The sequence below is a fragment of the Triticum urartu genome, chromosome 2, assembly GCF_003073215.2.
Source record: "Triticum urartu cultivar G1812 chromosome 2, Tu2.1, whole genome shotgun sequence".
In the NCBI taxonomy this organism is placed as follows: Eukaryota; Viridiplantae; Streptophyta; class Magnoliopsida; order Poales; family Poaceae; genus Triticum; species Triticum urartu.
The window spans coordinates 110,008,814-110,025,178 of NC_053023.1; the positions used below are offsets into that span (position 1 = coordinate 110,008,814).

At 44.0% G+C, this 16,365-nt stretch overlaps 2 protein-coding genes across 6 annotated transcripts; both read right to left on the minus strand.

Moving 5' to 3' along the window:
• Positions 1–3,668: 3,668 nt before the first annotated feature.
• On the minus strand, positions 3,669–9,851 carry LOC125536177 (mitochondrial import inner membrane translocase subunit TIM44-2). The gene is made up of 14 exons (XM_048699341.1): positions 9,504–9,851; positions 8,518–8,624; positions 8,224–8,298; positions 8,012–8,087; positions 7,344–7,388; positions 6,846–7,256; positions 6,669–6,770; positions 6,520–6,584; positions 6,208–6,276; positions 6,064–6,136; positions 5,448–5,552; positions 5,159–5,230; positions 5,003–5,065; positions 3,669–4,165 (listed from the first exon to the last, which is right to left on the minus strand). Exons 1-14 carry the CDS (start codon positions 9,564–9,566, stop codon positions 4,031–4,033), a joined length of 1,461 nt encoding a protein of 486 aa, XP_048555298.1. The 5' UTR covers positions 9,567–9,851; the 3' UTR covers positions 3,669–4,030.
• A 2,165-nt stretch (positions 9,852–12,016) lies between these two features.
• Positions 12,017–16,358, minus strand: LOC125536179 (50S ribosomal protein L7/L12). 5 transcript variants are annotated; one of them, XM_048699343.1, is made up of 2 exons: positions 15,806–16,358; positions 12,017–12,165 (listed from the first exon to the last, which is right to left on the minus strand). In XM_048699343.1, the coding sequence occupies exon 1, from the start codon at positions 16,306–16,308 to the stop codon at positions 15,820–15,822; it is 489 nt and encodes a 162-aa protein (XP_048555300.1). In that variant the 5' UTR covers positions 16,309–16,358; the 3' UTR covers positions 12,017–12,165; positions 15,806–15,819. The 5 variants fall into 5 exon arrangements, with proteins under 5 accessions (XP_048555300.1, XP_048555303.1, XP_048555301.1 ...); XM_048699346.1 differs by having other exon boundaries at positions 12,144–12,161; XM_048699344.1 differs by lacking the exon at positions 12,017–12,165 and adding an exon at positions 12,976–13,126.
• Positions 16,359–16,365: the final 7 nt, after the last annotated feature.

The window sequence follows — 16,365 nt, forward strand, 5'->3', positions numbered from 1 at the left end:
ATTTTTTGAACAAACTTTGAAGACAAATTTAAACAAGAGTCGAACAAACTAGATTGAACATAGAGATATTTTACATAGTCCATTCAATAATACCGAAACTAAATGAGTTTTTTCGAACCTAAACTATACATAGTTCATACTTAGAACATTTAAAAAAAACTACTCCTCCTCGTCGCTAGCCAACAGATCGACGACCTCCGCGCCGTCACCGCCGTCACCCCCGCCGTCGTCGTCATCGTCGTCGCTGACCTGGGCTAACCGCTCCCAGTCGATGATGTCGTCGTCCGACGACTCCGACGCCTCCGCCTCCGCCTGCGGGATCACTGGCGGAATCGCCGCCGCCGCCTGGATCGCTGCCGCCTGCTCGGCGGCCTCCCTTGCAGCCGCCGCTGCAGCCGCCGACGCGCGCAGGGCGACGAGGTAACCCGGCGTATCGTCGGGATCGCCGTCCTCCCGAAGAACCAACTGCTCCGGCGGCAGTTCCACCTCCGGCGGGGCGGGGGGATCGGCGGGCGCCGGCGCAGGTGGTGGAGGAGCCCGACGGCCGCGCGCTGCTGGACGGGGGCGTGGGACAAGAAGGCGGCGACGGTCGCCGATGAGGTCAGGCGTGACGCCGGACTCCGCCAGCCGGTACGCGCCGATGACGGCGACGTAGTCTTTGTCGTCCCAGAACGCATGATGGCCGGCGATGTTGTTGCGGCCGCCGGTCCGCTTCTCCTCCGCGGTGGCGCCGGGCCCGCGCGTCGGGTAGCCGTCCTTGTCGAGTTTCCAGTCGTGCGGAAGACGGCAACCCGGCGGCACGAGGAGCCCGAACCGGTAAAGCTCCTCCGTCTCCGGCGTGCTCAGGCTTGACGGCCACGCGATGGGTCTGTCGTCGCCGCCGGTGCCGGAGCTGCTGCCGCCGTGGAACGACATGTCGCCGGCGGCCTTTTGGGAGGTGGAGACGGGAGAGGAGCGGTGTTTGCGGCGACGGGCGGACGGGGGTGAGATTTATAGGGAGACGGCGGGGCAGCGGGCGGACGGGTGGTTGGGCTATCAATTCGACGGCAGTCGAGGGCGGCGGCGCGGCAGACGAGGGGACGGGGCGGCGGGGCGGCAGACGAGGGGACGGACGGGACGGGGCGGCGGGCCGCAGTTCACGCGCCACGACGCGCTTTCACCGGGCGACGCGCGGTTTGACCACCGACGCGGTAAAAATAACGTACGTCGCCACAGAAAAAAAAGCGTACACGTACGTACATCGACGGGCCGCGCGGGTACGTCGCGGGGGCGGGACTGGGGAGGGGCAGGAGCAATGACTATCCTACCATTTTTTAAGTTTTCAGACGAAGGGTATAAGACGATCTGGACCGTTGATGTTTTCAGGGGTTGTACCGAAGAAGAAATGTTCTTTTTATTATCTAACAAGTGGTATACAGAGCCAAGTTCGTAGACTGAAAAGCGAGAGGATTAGGGTTGCACGTCTGTGCGCCACCGCCAGTCGCCGAGATCGACTGGTTTTTCCGCTGCAGCCTTTGCTTATCCGAGACCGACAGGAGTTCAAGAGGATTCGCTGGCGATCCGTCCGACCACAAGTCCCGCCATGTTGCCGCTGCTGTCAAATCGCAAGTCGCCGAGTTCCAGTGCTGCTCCACGTATTGCATCAGCTCCGAGGCAGCCGCTGTTCCGCTACTGGTGTTCCATCGCGGCCACCTCTTCCTGTCCACGTACGGGATCAAGTCCCGACCAGGTTACGCTGTTGCTGCCGTTGCTTCACATCAATTGATCCAAGCAGTACCATTACTTCTCACGTGAAGACAGGAAGACAAAAGTTAATTTATCTGCGATTTTGTTTTGTCTACTGCTCCACGTCCAAGCCTACGCTGCTACTAGTACATCAACCAAAGTTGCTTTTGCTCACAAAGGTTGCTGTTGCTACTCCACGTGGGATCACCAGGCTCAAGTCTTGAGGTGCAAACCTAATTTGATCTAATCTGCTACTAGTACTACTCTACGTGAGGCTAGTACTGCTAATTTTGTTCTTCGTTCATCTACTACGTCCACTGTCTAATACTATCAGGTGCTATTTACTCTGATCTTTGCTCCGCAAATTAAATTCTGTCAGGAATTCGATTTACTACCCTTTTCGTTGTTGGATCATGACACAAAATTTACCCTATGACAAGTCGAGATGTGAGCGTTGTTGGCACACGCCGATTATCAGGATGCACTCAGTATTTTTCTTCAAGGTGAAGTTTCGGGGATTATGGTCCGTCGGGATAATGGATGCAATATTGCTGCAGTTATTTGAAGAACACAATTCAGTTATCAAGAAAAAAAAGGGTATGGAGGAGGTAATTATCAAGCCTGTTGGTAGCCAGCATATACTCTATTCTCTCCATAGTATTTTGCTGTTATGCATGTGAAGGTTTTATTTGATATTCATGTTCGTGACGAGAATCAGTTGAGGTGCAAGAAGGAGATTGATTTGTTTCTGCTAGATACTACAACATTTAGCGCTGTTAAGTTTCAAGTGCAATTCAGTTGTCTTTGCTCTTTCAAGAGGGGTCTATTGCAGAGTTGAAACTCCGTTGTATGTTAAGATGGTTCCTTCATCCAACAGTTGTTCTACAAGGGCAGTTTATGACCATGTCATGGATTTTTCATTAACCACTACAAGTCGGCAGTTTTTGGGTGCACGCGATGTTGTCCGTACCATATGCTCTTGCATGAGTATTGTTTGCCGAGGTGTGTGGTTTCAGTTTTGAAGCACGTTCAAATTCCATGAGATGAGTTCTTCACAATGCGATGTGCATCAAGATGTTGCACTATGAGCTATGCGCTCGTTCAGGCACCACTGGAGATATGATGACTTATGTCATTTGATGATTGAGCAGTTTCAGTTTTTTAAGGTCAGTGGCACAGACTCGGACTTTTATTGGGAGACCAAGTTTTGTTAGTCTGCTTTGTTGATAGCTGTGCTATTTTCTGGACGACCTACCGATTGATTTGCTTAATATGACTTCATGAAAAGTTTATTAGTCCTAAATGGACGTTTCCAGGCACAAGGTTTACTTGTGATGACTTTAATTGAGGAGTTGATGCTATCTATGATTATTGTAAGGGATTTCGTCTCAAGGTTGAGTGTTATTTTATTGTGTTCCGAATCCCATACAAGTGTTGTACTACAGATAGAGTCTTACCGGACTATGGCATGCCAACCGTGCTAGACGTAGCATGACTATAACTCTATTTCGTGTCCACCAAGAAGAGAGTTGTTTGCCACTTTATATAGTACCAGCTAGTCATAGAATAGATGAGAGAAAGATCTCCATCAGATTAGCACGTAGAGGGTTTGTCCTCTCATGTAATGTAATACTCCTCCCAATTATAGTGATACGCCGCTGTGCGTTCCATGGTTTTCTCCCGCAAGGGTTTTCACGTAAAAATCCGTGTCTCTGTCTTGTTTATTTCTCTTTATTATCTAACAATATCAAACTACTGAAGCAACAGTACAAGCAACGAAATGAAACGTCTCTGAACTTCAACGCTACTTGGAAACAAAATGTCTTTTATTCCAACAATTGGTTAAGTTAGAATTGCAAAACCTCTCACCATCAGCCAACAAGATGGCACTCACCAACCAAACGCTAGCATAGTTGCAAATTTAACGATAGAGTACTCAAATGTGGTTCCTCTCCTTCAAAAATTATTACTCACCAGCAACATTGTTTGCCAGCGAAAAGAGTAAACTGCATTTTTGTTTGGTGCCTCGAGCTTTTCCAACTCAGAACAAGAACAATCAGCACTACAACCGTTCTCAGCCAACTTGCTAAAAGGGGGAGCTGATTTTACAAATGTCGTACACATTAGATACACATCACCAAACAAAATGGGGCAAGAAGCAGGGAGACTGGCTGTCAGTATTTAAAACTAGAGAAACAACTTATGGAAAATTGCCTGCATAGTTTGTCGAGCGGTCAGACTTGGAACATTTAGGTATTCCGAACGGCAACGCACCAGTGGAATGAAGAAAGAGCAAAGTGCTACTCTATATAAGGGCCTTAACACCAAGTTGATGCATCTCACGCAACCGCCAAACTGCGTAGTAGGATTCTTCTTCTGGCAACTCATCGCTGTCCATGAGTTGCATTGCCCATTGATAGTAGACGGTTCGAATTGAATCCTGGCATAATTCAAGACAAAAACGGGTGCATCACTTCATCTATCAACAGAAACGGACTAGGCTGTCGCCACATATTAAGACTTAAGAGAAACTAATAAGAGCACTTCATATGCCTTGAACACTTTGAATTGTTTGAGTGCAGCCCGATCATGTGTGACTTGTGCTAATATAGACTTCCGAGCATGCACATATTAGAATAAATGAAAACTTAAGCCTACCACATACTCAACAATTTGCTTGCGCCTATAAAGCTCTAGCACTAGCTCGAAAATTGAAAGAAACGTCTATGAAATGAAGTACTAGTCAGGTCCAAGTTCAAGTTATGGAGACATCATGAAACTATTTCACCTAGACAACTCTAATGACACGATTTGCTCTCTAGCCTTGTTAATAATAGTTAGTTGCACATACTCAGGCATTACAGGAGATATTCAACAAACTGCTAGCGACTATAACATCAAATTCTAATCAGGTCAAAGTTCAAGTTTTGGAGCTAACATGAAGCTATTTCACCTAGACAACTCTAGTTACATGACATGATTTACTCTGTAAGCTTGACAATAATACTAGTTAAAAAGATTGTACACACTCAGGCATTCCAGGAGATGTTGCCTCTGTCATATACTTAAATGCAATAAAAGGTCGCTAACCACTAACTGAGAAAAAAAAATCCATGCACAAGTAAATTCAATCAAGCATGTTAGTTAGCATAATACGAATGCTAAAGGGCGGCGTCTTCTGAGTTAGCAATGGTGTTACCTTCTATGAGCTTACCACACATAAAAAATACATACAAACAAAGTGCACAGCTACATATGGCCCTAGTAAATAGCCTACCTGTCCTCCTTCTGTTACTTGTCCTTCTTTATCACGAATACAATGAATCTCCTGTGTTCGGAACTGAAATGGAGTTTGGAAACAAGGATACACTGTAAGCAGAACACATAACAAGAATGAAAAAAACAATGAATCAATATGCCACTAGGCACTAACCATCACGAGAATGATGGGTGCTGATCCCAACATCTTTGTTTCCCTTACGTCAGCATCAGATATGTGAAGAATCTGCAAAGGCAGTAGAAATTCAGAAGAAGAAAAATGTTATTTTTATTTTACAAAGAGAGGAGCTATTTTGCAGTTTTTTCTTAATATATTCCAGCTTAGGAGCATCAAACTATAGTGTTGTGAAGAACATAGTTTGTACAAGTGAACTAAAATCTACAGAGGGGCTGACAACATTTACAAAGGAATCAAAGAAAAATATAGATAAACGTTGACCTACCTTGTGATCAAAAAACATGCCTTGTGATGCATATCCTTTCCTCTCTCCTTCGCATCGTTCAAGTATTTCCTTGGTGCAGTACTTTTTTAAAGTCTTCAGATCACCCTGAAATTATAACAAGTAACTTTGAGATAATAAAATCGCTATATATTTACCAATGTGCGCATTATTTCGTATGTAAATTAGACAACATGTAATGAATAGTTTGGCACCACTTTCTTCCATGCTTATACACATAATTAAAAAAACAGCTAACATGCTCCATCAATGGTTGGTGGAATCAAAATCTAAACAAGATTGCAAGCAGCAAAAAAGAGGCTTCCCTAGCATTCTCATCAACTCGTTTATGTGATGTGGGGTGTGTAGAAAGATATAAATCAAAAGATTGTCCAGAGCAAGGCAAAGAGCACCAAGGGGGTTGCCATGCTCATCCAGGGGAAAACTGGGCATAAATCATTCATTTGTTCAAACATTTGTGAGATTATCGCCATGAGGTAAGACTTGTTCTGGTAAATGTTTGTGACTTTCTTTCCAAGCTATATGAATAACAGAGCACCTAATTCTTTTCTCAAGAAAATGATGAGAGATTGTTTTTCCTTGGCTAGATGAAGGTTACCTTTGAATATGCGGTAAGAACAGGCTTGATCATTTCTTGAACATCACCAATAAAATCGGATAATGAAAAGGATCTGTGGGCAAAATGGTGGAATACAGTTCAGCAACATTCTGAAACTTCTCAAAGTAGAGTTGCATGTCTTACGGGTCACGTCGCCGAATTTCCCTGAAAGATGCTGCAGTAGCGGTCTCTTCAAAAATAGTTTCATTAATACTGCATGGAAGGAGCAAAGACAAATCAATCAGATAATCAATAGATGCATTAAATATTACAAATGAAGAGAAAAGATATCAAGTGCTTTGCAACAACAGGAATAGATAATCACATTAGGTTTCAAGCCCTATTTATGCTAAAAGTGGAAGCACGGAGTTTAGAAAGAAAAAAGAAATGGGATAAAACAAATAGCATACAGTCAAGGTTGAACAAATAAAAGTTTATAATGGAGTGCAATCATACTCTTGAATTTTCTGAACTACTGGATGGTCACTTGTCTCCCATCGTTCTCGGACATCCTCAGCTACCTGCATTTGTAAGTACACAACATAAAAGTGAAAACACATGACCCACAGTTTTAATTAAAAAAAACTGTGGTTTTCTGATGGTACCTCTTGTCCCTTTGTTACGACAGGTTTGGTGTACTCGTTCACCTTTGTTACGACAGGTTTGGTGTACTCGTTCACCCTCTTATAGACTGGATGACCTCGCATCTTTACACAGAGAAAATGTTTTAGATGGAAAACCGGTGTGAAAAAATAAGGAGGCGGAGTCTCCACTTATGATACCTTATTCTTGATTGCTTCCCATTTTTCACCCACCACTGACTTCTTTGTTGGTACAATAACTATATCAGTTCTTGTACTCTTCTCTACAGCTGCAGAATAAGCTTGCCTAATATGGTTTTTCTTTTTTCTGCTAGAGCTAGAGCTTAGTTCATCTTTGACAATTTCATATCCCTGCTTAGCTAAAGTTGAGACTCTTGTGTCCTTCAATTTTGCAAATGCACCAGACACAACTGGTGAAGCTGATGAAAATGTTGACCTTAATTTATCAAACAACATATAGGCACTTGTGGCATCTTGGGACTTGTCATCTGAGTGTGAGGACGCCTCAGTTTTCCCGTGATTTGAAGTTCCATGTGAACCATCTCTGAAGCTTGAAGTTTCTTCCTTTCCTAGTCCAAAGCTTTCCTTCACCTGTAATGATTTCCACTAAATAAAAAAAAAACTTCTCTGATGGAAAGCAAGATCCATATTGGATTACTGATATTCACTTAACACTACCTCTTCTGTAGCAGCAGACATTTTTTCTTTAACATTTGCAGTAACCTGCAAGAGAACAAAACAAAATTCTGAACATTGAAAAGAGAAAGAAATGAAAACATGTTTTGCAAGATCAAATGATTGTCTTTGAAGGCAATTGTGGCTGACAAGGTGGCAATGGGGATTACCCAGGCGGGTATTGGACTCACATCCCTGTCCCCGCGACAGCCCTCCCATGCCCATTCCCATCCCCATACCCGCATGCGGGGATGAAAATCTTCCCATCCCCATCACCGTCCGGTTTTTTATCCCCATGGGGAAACCCATACACGCATTCAACAACAACCTTCGCTAGTATTTCAATATAAAAAACAACATTTCAGCATAATAAACAATATGTTGTGGCTAGGTTAGGGATTTCTTAGGGCTTTTGGGGCCAAAGGGACGGGATGGGTGGAAATTTGGGTGGGTAAGGGCGGGAATTACCTTGGGTCTACTAATTTCAGAGCCCGCATATAAGGCCTTCACGGGTAAGGCGGGTAATATCCCATCCCTGTCTTGCGCGCTGGGTAAGGTATTTGACCCACCAGCTTCCCCGTGGGCATTAAAGCTAACACATCCCCGTCCACTAATAGAATAATTAACCACGGGGACGTGGGTAACAGTTAACCATTGCCAGATCCGCTTACCTTTTTGGATGTTGCCTCAGCTTCAGTCATAACATCTTCAACACTCTTGGAAATTGTCTCGGCTGTTTTCTGAGTTCTGCATAGGGCATTTTATAATATGTTCAAAGAAGCCTCTAAAATATATAGAACTTATTACATACAAAGGTTTCAATGAAGTGCTATATGTATACGACTTAAAATGAAAGAAGTGCAGTCTTTTTATCAACTTATACCTTACTTTGAGATCTTCCTTTACCACACCAAGTTTCTCACTGAACTCCTTCATAGATTTCTGGAATTCAGGATTACTGCAGTTGAAACATTGAAGTAATAAAGAAAAATGCAAAGAAAAGAGCAGTGTTGACAAGCATAATGGCTCATCATGGTTGTACATAACCAAAGGCGCAAGTACAGTAAGTACATACCATGCTAGCCACAAGTACAGTATGTGTTAAGCATGCTGCTAAAATAATTAAATTTTCCTTTTAATTTTGGTGGCGGTGAAGACCATAGAGAGTAAAGCATACCTCTTAGCCTCACCCTTCAGCTGCTTTGAGAACTCGTTGAACACACTTAGATTCCGATTATTCAGATGCCTATATCCAGTAACGGCTTGCACATTGGCAGTCGTTGCCTATACCACGTTAAAGAATAGATGGCAGTCAGTTAACCACATGCAATAATATAGAGCGATGAATACAGTATGAAATAGAGTGTGCAGGAAACAGAATCCAGAAACATTCTATATTGACTACATTTCATATTGGAGAACAAAGACACGGAACTATTTTCAGACTTCTACATCAGATTAATTACTTATTCCTTTGCTACCGCACCATAGAAAATACTCTGGTATGAAGCCTTAATCAAATGAGATTCCACACACAGGTACTATTTAACTACGCACATATGAATGTGACATGAACAACAAGAAACAAGGTTCCTCTGTTTCCCTTTTCGTTTTTGTTGAAACCATAAATAAATAATCGTAAGTCTTTTGCCTCCCTGACAACTTTAGTCCGTAGTGGTAACTATAACCCTTGATGATCCTATAGACACATCAGGCTATACTCCATCGGTTCTGAACTAACAATGCCAAGAATCGCAAGCTGGAGGTTGGAAGGACATGTGCTTCATCTAAAAGCAGCATCCTTGTTGATCATCCCAGCGTTCTCTATTCAGCGATCACATAAAAAATATTGCACACAGTTCAACACTACCTTCTGATGTGTACAACATCAACTGAAAGATCACAATCAATTAGAATGAATACTGGCAACAAATATGCACTAAAACCACAACCTCGATCTCATCCAAACACTCTCCCATATATTTCTCCAATACACTGAGGCTACAATTTTTGCCCCACCCCAGCACTCCCCCTCCCATGCCTCCACCACGGACATGCAATTAGAACGGAACAAACCGAGCATATTATGCGAAAAACCTTCGCTAGAACCCCAATCTACTTTCCCCTCGCTCAATCCAATGCCCCTAGGAGAATCGAACTCACCAATCGCAGCGCGGCCACCGACGAGGGCCGCCTCAGAGCACGCAGCAGCTTCGAGGTCGCCATCCCTGAAGCAATCAGCGGGTCACCGCGACGGAGTGGTAGGATCCCGGCGGCCTCTTGGAACGGCGGCGGCGGCGGCTCGCCGGAGGTGGAGGGGGCAGGGAGGGGGGATACGAGGAAGTGGGGCCGGAGGCTGGAGGCGGAGAGGCGCGCCGGGGAGGTGGAGGAGCGGCGCTGCTGGCTGCTGGCCCCGGCCGCCGCGGCTGCTAGGGTCTGGGGAGAGGCGGAAGAGAGAGGGAGAAGGTTTGAAGGAAGGAGAAAAGAGGTCGAGGCTGTGGACCGGATTGTAAATAATGAAAGTTGCGCGTTTCCTCGTAACGCCACGAGGTAAATTGCTCACCGGACGAGAGGGGGTTAATCGTACTAACGGATTGTTAATTAACACGTCGGATTGTATTGCTAGGGAGCAGGATGATATTTTCTTGGGGCAAAAGAAAGCCCTCGTCCACGGCTTTGAATTTACTCTCCTGATATTAGTTGTTTGCTCACGGGAAATAAAATAAGAATAAATGACCCCTCAAAAAAAGAATAAATGACTTGTTCCACAAGTATTTTTTTTTCATTTACAAACATTTATTAAAAGAGGACCCGGCCGAGCAAGTACAAGGGAGTACAAGGAAGAGATGATTACGACATATCACATCAAGAACAACACAAGATCTACAAGGATAGAATGATCATAGGTTGTTATCGCAGATCCCGCCCGCCCAATCAACATGAGGGAGAACTACAACTTTCATGTTCGACTGACCAAGCAAGGCAAGAGTGCTTTGAGCTTGGGTGTCTCATTGCCATCAGACAACACCCCTCAAAGAGGGGGGGGGGGGGTCGAAAGGCAGGTGGGCGATCAAGATATTGGATGAACCGTGCCATCACATAACAGAAAAAAAGTTGTGACAAAATTGACATGATGGACACCCTCTGAAGCTTCTAGGAGTCAGTTGGCACTCTCCATTGTGATACTTTGGGAGTTAAAAAGAGTTTAGGTCATGCCACGAATTGAAAAAGATCACCAACGAGCTTAAGTTGTGGAAAGAAAAGCTTATGAACAAAATTAGAAGACTAGTGCTCATCGATATGGTGCTGACCTTCTCGACAACTTACTTCCTGACTAGTTTGGTCCTCAACGCGTGGGCGGGCGAAAAGGTTGATAAATTCATGTGAGGATTCCTCGAGGCCGGAGATGAAGAAGCTCACGTGAAAAAATGCATGATCAACTCGAGGCGTATGTGTTCATCGAAAACTATGGGACAAGTTAAGATCAAAGATCTGTCATGCTTTGTAAGAGCTTCACGACTAAGGTGGCTCTAGTCTAAATGGAAGACTCAACCAGACCTTGGAAAGGTTCCCCGGTTCCTTGTGATCACACGAGCAGAGTCATGTTTGCTACCTGCACAAGTATCACGATCGGCGATGGTAACAAGGCCGAGTTCTGGCAAGATGATTAGGTGGATGGCCTCTCTCCGGCCTAGGTGGTGTGCTTGCTTTTCAATCTATCAAAGAAGAAACCCATTTTTCTGTCAAGGATGCTATGGACAATGGCTTCTGGATGAGGGGTGACAGGGCGAAGGTGTCCCGATCTTTCGGTGAGAAGATAACTATTGATTCAGTGGAGTCGACTTTGACGACTTGACTACAAACGTGCAATGATGTTGCGCCTTAGCAATTGCTAAACCAATCTCCTAAAGGTTACTAACGATGCTAGAAGCACGAACAGATTGATCATGAAGGTCAGAGTCTGCTTCCATTTGTGACGGATGGCGGACAAACTGCATACGAGGGACTGGCCTACTGAACCCATGTGCAAATTCTGCAATCAACACCACGAGTTGCCGGTCCATCTACTGCTCCTTTGCCTGTTTGCCCCACATTTTGGTTTTTTTCCCAAGTTCTTGCCATGAGGTGGCAACAATTGGAGCCTCGACCATGACCATAGGGGAGTGGCGGAGAGGACTGCGGCGGCTAACGCCCAAAGCCAAGAGAAAATATCATCTTGTCGATAGTGTGCTATGCTGCATGCCACCCCTAGAAAGAGTGAAACCTAAGAACCTTTGGTAGAAAACCATCCTTGGCGATTACGGTGGTAAAGTTGATTGTAGATGACTTACGCCTCTAGAAGGAGATGAGCGAGATATATACTACCTTGGAGGGCAGGGTCTGCCCTTCCTTATTTATGTTTTCTCCCTTCCTTTTATTTCTATCCCTAGCTATCCTTAGCCACCGTACATTTTTCTCCTACTATCGATGAAGGCTCTTGCCCGCTTTATAAATAAAGCAAACACCACCACAAAACAAGTCTCTTTTAGAAAACTAGAAGTTCACAACAACGAATATAAAAGAAAGCACAAAAAGAAAAAGAGCTAGTTCCTACATGACGACGAAACAAAATAAAAGATACCAATTGAGGGTAACAACAACACAAGAAAGACACGTCTCAAAGAGAATAAGTAACCATAAAAAGGCGTGTAATAAGCTCCTTGTGCTTGATCGTCAAGGGCTCCATGGCCGTCCATGCTCACGGGCTTCCATGGCGGAAAAAAGAACCCCACATAGTTTGAATATAGCACCAATGGCACCTGTGAGGTGAGTATGCTCCTCCTGGCTACATAAAAAAAAGATAAGATGATACTCCTTTCGTCTCAAAATAAGTGGGACTGGGAGAGAAAGAAAAATTGCTCCACACACCACAGAGTGTGGGCGACCTATCCATGATAAACAATCCAACGGACGTTGCTCGGCTGTGGAGGAGATCCCCAGCTGGAATTTATCGTCGTGCACTGGTCGTCCAATTTACGTCGTCCACATAGCACCGCTCAAGAGAAATATATCCATGTCAAGAAAAGCATGTACGCATTCACCAAAGACAACCATTTTACTTCTAAAACTTTGTCACTTTTGAGTTGGTATCCCGACTAAAAAATCACCCCTAAAAAGTTCTATAATTTTCATAGACAGAATATCCATCCACCATGGCATATAGAAATCAAATTTTATTTCGATCTAAAGCAGTAGCTAGAAACAAAAATAAGATAAATTTAGTGTTCATGGTAGTGTTATGGACCGTATTCCTAGCCCAGTGTGAATTTGGTACTGTTCAATCACAACAAAACTTGTATTCAACTTTTTAAATCTGAAATTTTGTGTCATAGTATAACTTTACCCTCATGGTAGAACATTTTTTGCGGATTCTTTTTATAACTACAATGGTATGATTTTTTTGGGTCGTGAGTACTGGGAGCATCCCGGTGACAAGTACAGGCCTAACTGATCACCTACTGGACCGCCTGTTTTCGATGAAATTCCAACATTTCAAACATACTGAAATCTCATACTTACAGTACATTATACAGACCATAATCCATCACCATTTTGTGCTTATTATATCCCATAACAAGTTTGTTTAACAAGGAACGCATGGCATTGGGATGTCAGAATCTTTTGCACTGCGATTTCACAAAGACAACAATACTTGATCATACTTGTAGATGTTCATGCCGTAGATATAAGACAGGTTGCATGCTGTTCCCCTGTTGGCTCCATCAGAGATATTTGATTTTGCAGCCCTGAAATCAGAGATGTTCGATTTTGCAACTCTGAATTTCAGTACGAAGGATACTATCGGATCACTATGTCTCAAGAACACATCTCTGATTCAGTATAGAGAATAGGAGCCGCAGGCAGCACCACGAAAAGAGAAAATCAAGTACAGCAGCACCAACTAAAAAACTAGCCACCTAGAGATTTTTCATTCCAAACTGGCAAAAAAAATCCAACACAGATGAACAGCTACAGGTAGGCAATATTACCTAACATGATAAAAGCACAATGTCTAACCAGTTTCAATAGATTCTCAGTGAAAAGGAGCAAAAGCACAATGCTGCAAAAATAGCTGACCAGTTTTAATAGATTCCCAGTGAAAGGAGACCTCAAACGACGGCAGATTAGCTTGTAAAAGCCGGTGTCATGGATCAAAAATAGCTGGCACACACGCTCTCAGGATTAACATAGCAAACCTTTGGGCTTAGCGCCATGCTCACATGATAATGTTGATGCTAAGTGATCTAAGACGAGCAAACTTTTGCTAATTTCCAAGGTTTGACATCCAGAAATTACTTTACATCAACAGATTGGCAGCTCAATTTTTGCTGCCGAGATTATGTAACTTAAAAGTACCCACACACTAGCCCCTACTTAAGCATAAGCAATGATATGCCACTGAGATAATCATTGTAGTAATATAAGAAGTTTGAACAGCAAAAATTCTAATCTCATTAAACGCTCTTAATTTAGAGGTTTCATAAAGCACACTATGAATTTACAAAACATGCCACAAGGCCTAGTTCTCCATGCTGTTCATACAAGTTAATCGACAGTTGATTCCCATACATATCGACATACAAAAAGTATGTCCGTGTCTATGGAATCAACTGTAACAAAATCACCTTTGAAGATTGAACTAGTGGACAGCTGAATCTACGAATTCTTTTGTTTTGTAAAAAAAAACCTGATAGGCTGTCTAGCTTCTAGACCCAATAGTTATCATCCAGCATCAAAATGATGCAAATACTTAAAATACTCACCTTGTAGCAGAATAATAATACAACTAAAACTCTTACAAGGCCATGTCAATGCTAAGTGGTCTAAAACATGCAATTTTTTTGCTAATTTCCAAGACCATGTAGCTTAAATAATCACCCACCAGGCCCCTACTTTGAGCATAGACATGCCATTGAAATAACCATTCTACCAATAGAACGTTTGAACAGCAGAAGGCCTAATCTCATTCAACATTCTTAATTTCGAGCTTTTATAAAGCACACTATGGGATTTACAAGAAATGGCACAAGGTTTGGTTCTCCATGTTCATACAACTTATTCAAGAAACTTGATTTCCCTAGATAACGACACACAAAAACTATGTTCGTTTCTACGAAACCAACTGTAAGAAAATCAGATTTGAAGGTTCAACTAGTGAATGCTTGAAGGTATCAACTATTTTGCTTTGTATAAGCTCCCTGATATGCTGATACATACACCATGAAATATGGTCCGCATACCAGCTTCTAGACCTGACAGTGTATCATCCTGCACCAAAATGATGCAGATGCTTCAAATACTTGCCTTGTAGCAGAATAAGAACACAACCAAACTCTTACGAAGGAAAACTTCATATATCTACATTCTAGGGAAACATTTTCAGTTAGCCATTACTAACTACTAAATCCCTTGCCTTTCAGGTTAATTCAATAAGACAACGGCTAATGACTTAGCATTCGATCTTTAACTTCTTCCACGCCGATACTCTATAGCGCGTCAACACCTATAAAGTGGCAAACACATATAAAGGGATAAACATTTCAAGATCAAAATAAGTGGTCAACAAGACCTTTATCAATTATACATCATCTTCATGATTACAATCTCTTGCTTTATTGTGTCACAGTAGAACCGTCATATAAGCCATGGGTCTTTGGACTGATTATTCAAACAGTTCACAAATGCTAAATTTCAGATACTGGCCATGGCATCAGATGTCTTAGATTCAAGTGCGCTACTACAAAACTTCGCTACCCATACCTCCATCTCCAATCAAAGCCCATCCGTTAAACAAACAACACATCTCAGTTTCGTGGGAAAATAATCATGCAAAGTATATGAACTTCACCTTCACAAACATCAATTTCAAGCAAGTGAGCACATCTTGTCCATCCAGACGAATCTATGCTTCGTCCTCACCAATGTGCTCATGATAATGTTTCATGTACTTCAACATAGAATCGATGCCATCTCATATTGGCATCATTCCAGATCAACAAATAACTGAAACTAGCATATTCTAACCACCAGATACAGTAATGCCAACAAGAATGGCATCCCAGCTACGGTAATGGCAACAAGAATGACATCCCAGTTACAGTAATGCCAACAAGAATGGCATCCCAGCTACAGTAATGCCAGCATCTTTGTATACTTTCACACTAGTCAATGTAGCTATTGAAATGTTTAATCCAGACCAGTAGGATAGAGCACACCACACTAACACCTTATTGCGTGATCCAGGAAGATATATCAGTGATTATGCTTGGAGGCTAGTCATAAGCTACAACAATGCAAGCAAACCCTACATCTTCTTATACCCCTACCTAATTGCTCCAATCCCAACAAACTCCAATTCAAAACAAATTAACGCACACATAAGAGTTGCATCCTCTAGGAACGGTAGGAATCGAAAATGGGGACACCTTACGGCTCTGGATCACTCGAGCGCAACGGCAGCTCCGGCGGCCTTGAGCTTGGCGGCGAGCGCCTCGGCCTCCTCCTTGGGCAGGCCCGCGCGCACGACGACCGGCGCCTTCTCCACCAGCTCCTTGGCCTCCTTGAGCCCCAGGTCCGTCATCGCGCGCACCTCCTTGATGATCTTGATCTTGGCCGCCGCGTCGTACTTCTCGATCTTGACGTCGAACGCCGTCTTCACCACCGCGGCCTCCTCGGCCCCCGCCGACCCGGAGGCCGCGTCCCCGGCCGTGCCAGGACCTAATCCGGCAGCTGGGTTAGAGGTGAGCGAGAGGCGTAGCTTGAGGCGCATGAGGGCCGAGTAGTCATCCAGCTCTGCCGAGGAGAGCGCCAGGAGCTCGTCCGCGATGCGCGACAGCTTCGGGTCCTCGCCGCCGGCGGTCGCCGCCGCCGTGGAGAGGCGGCGGAGGCGGGGGATCAGCGGTGCGAATTTGGAGGAGAAGAGTGGCATTTCGGTAAATTTCGGGAATCGCGGGGTGGGCGGTAGGGTTTTGCCTCTTCCACGAGA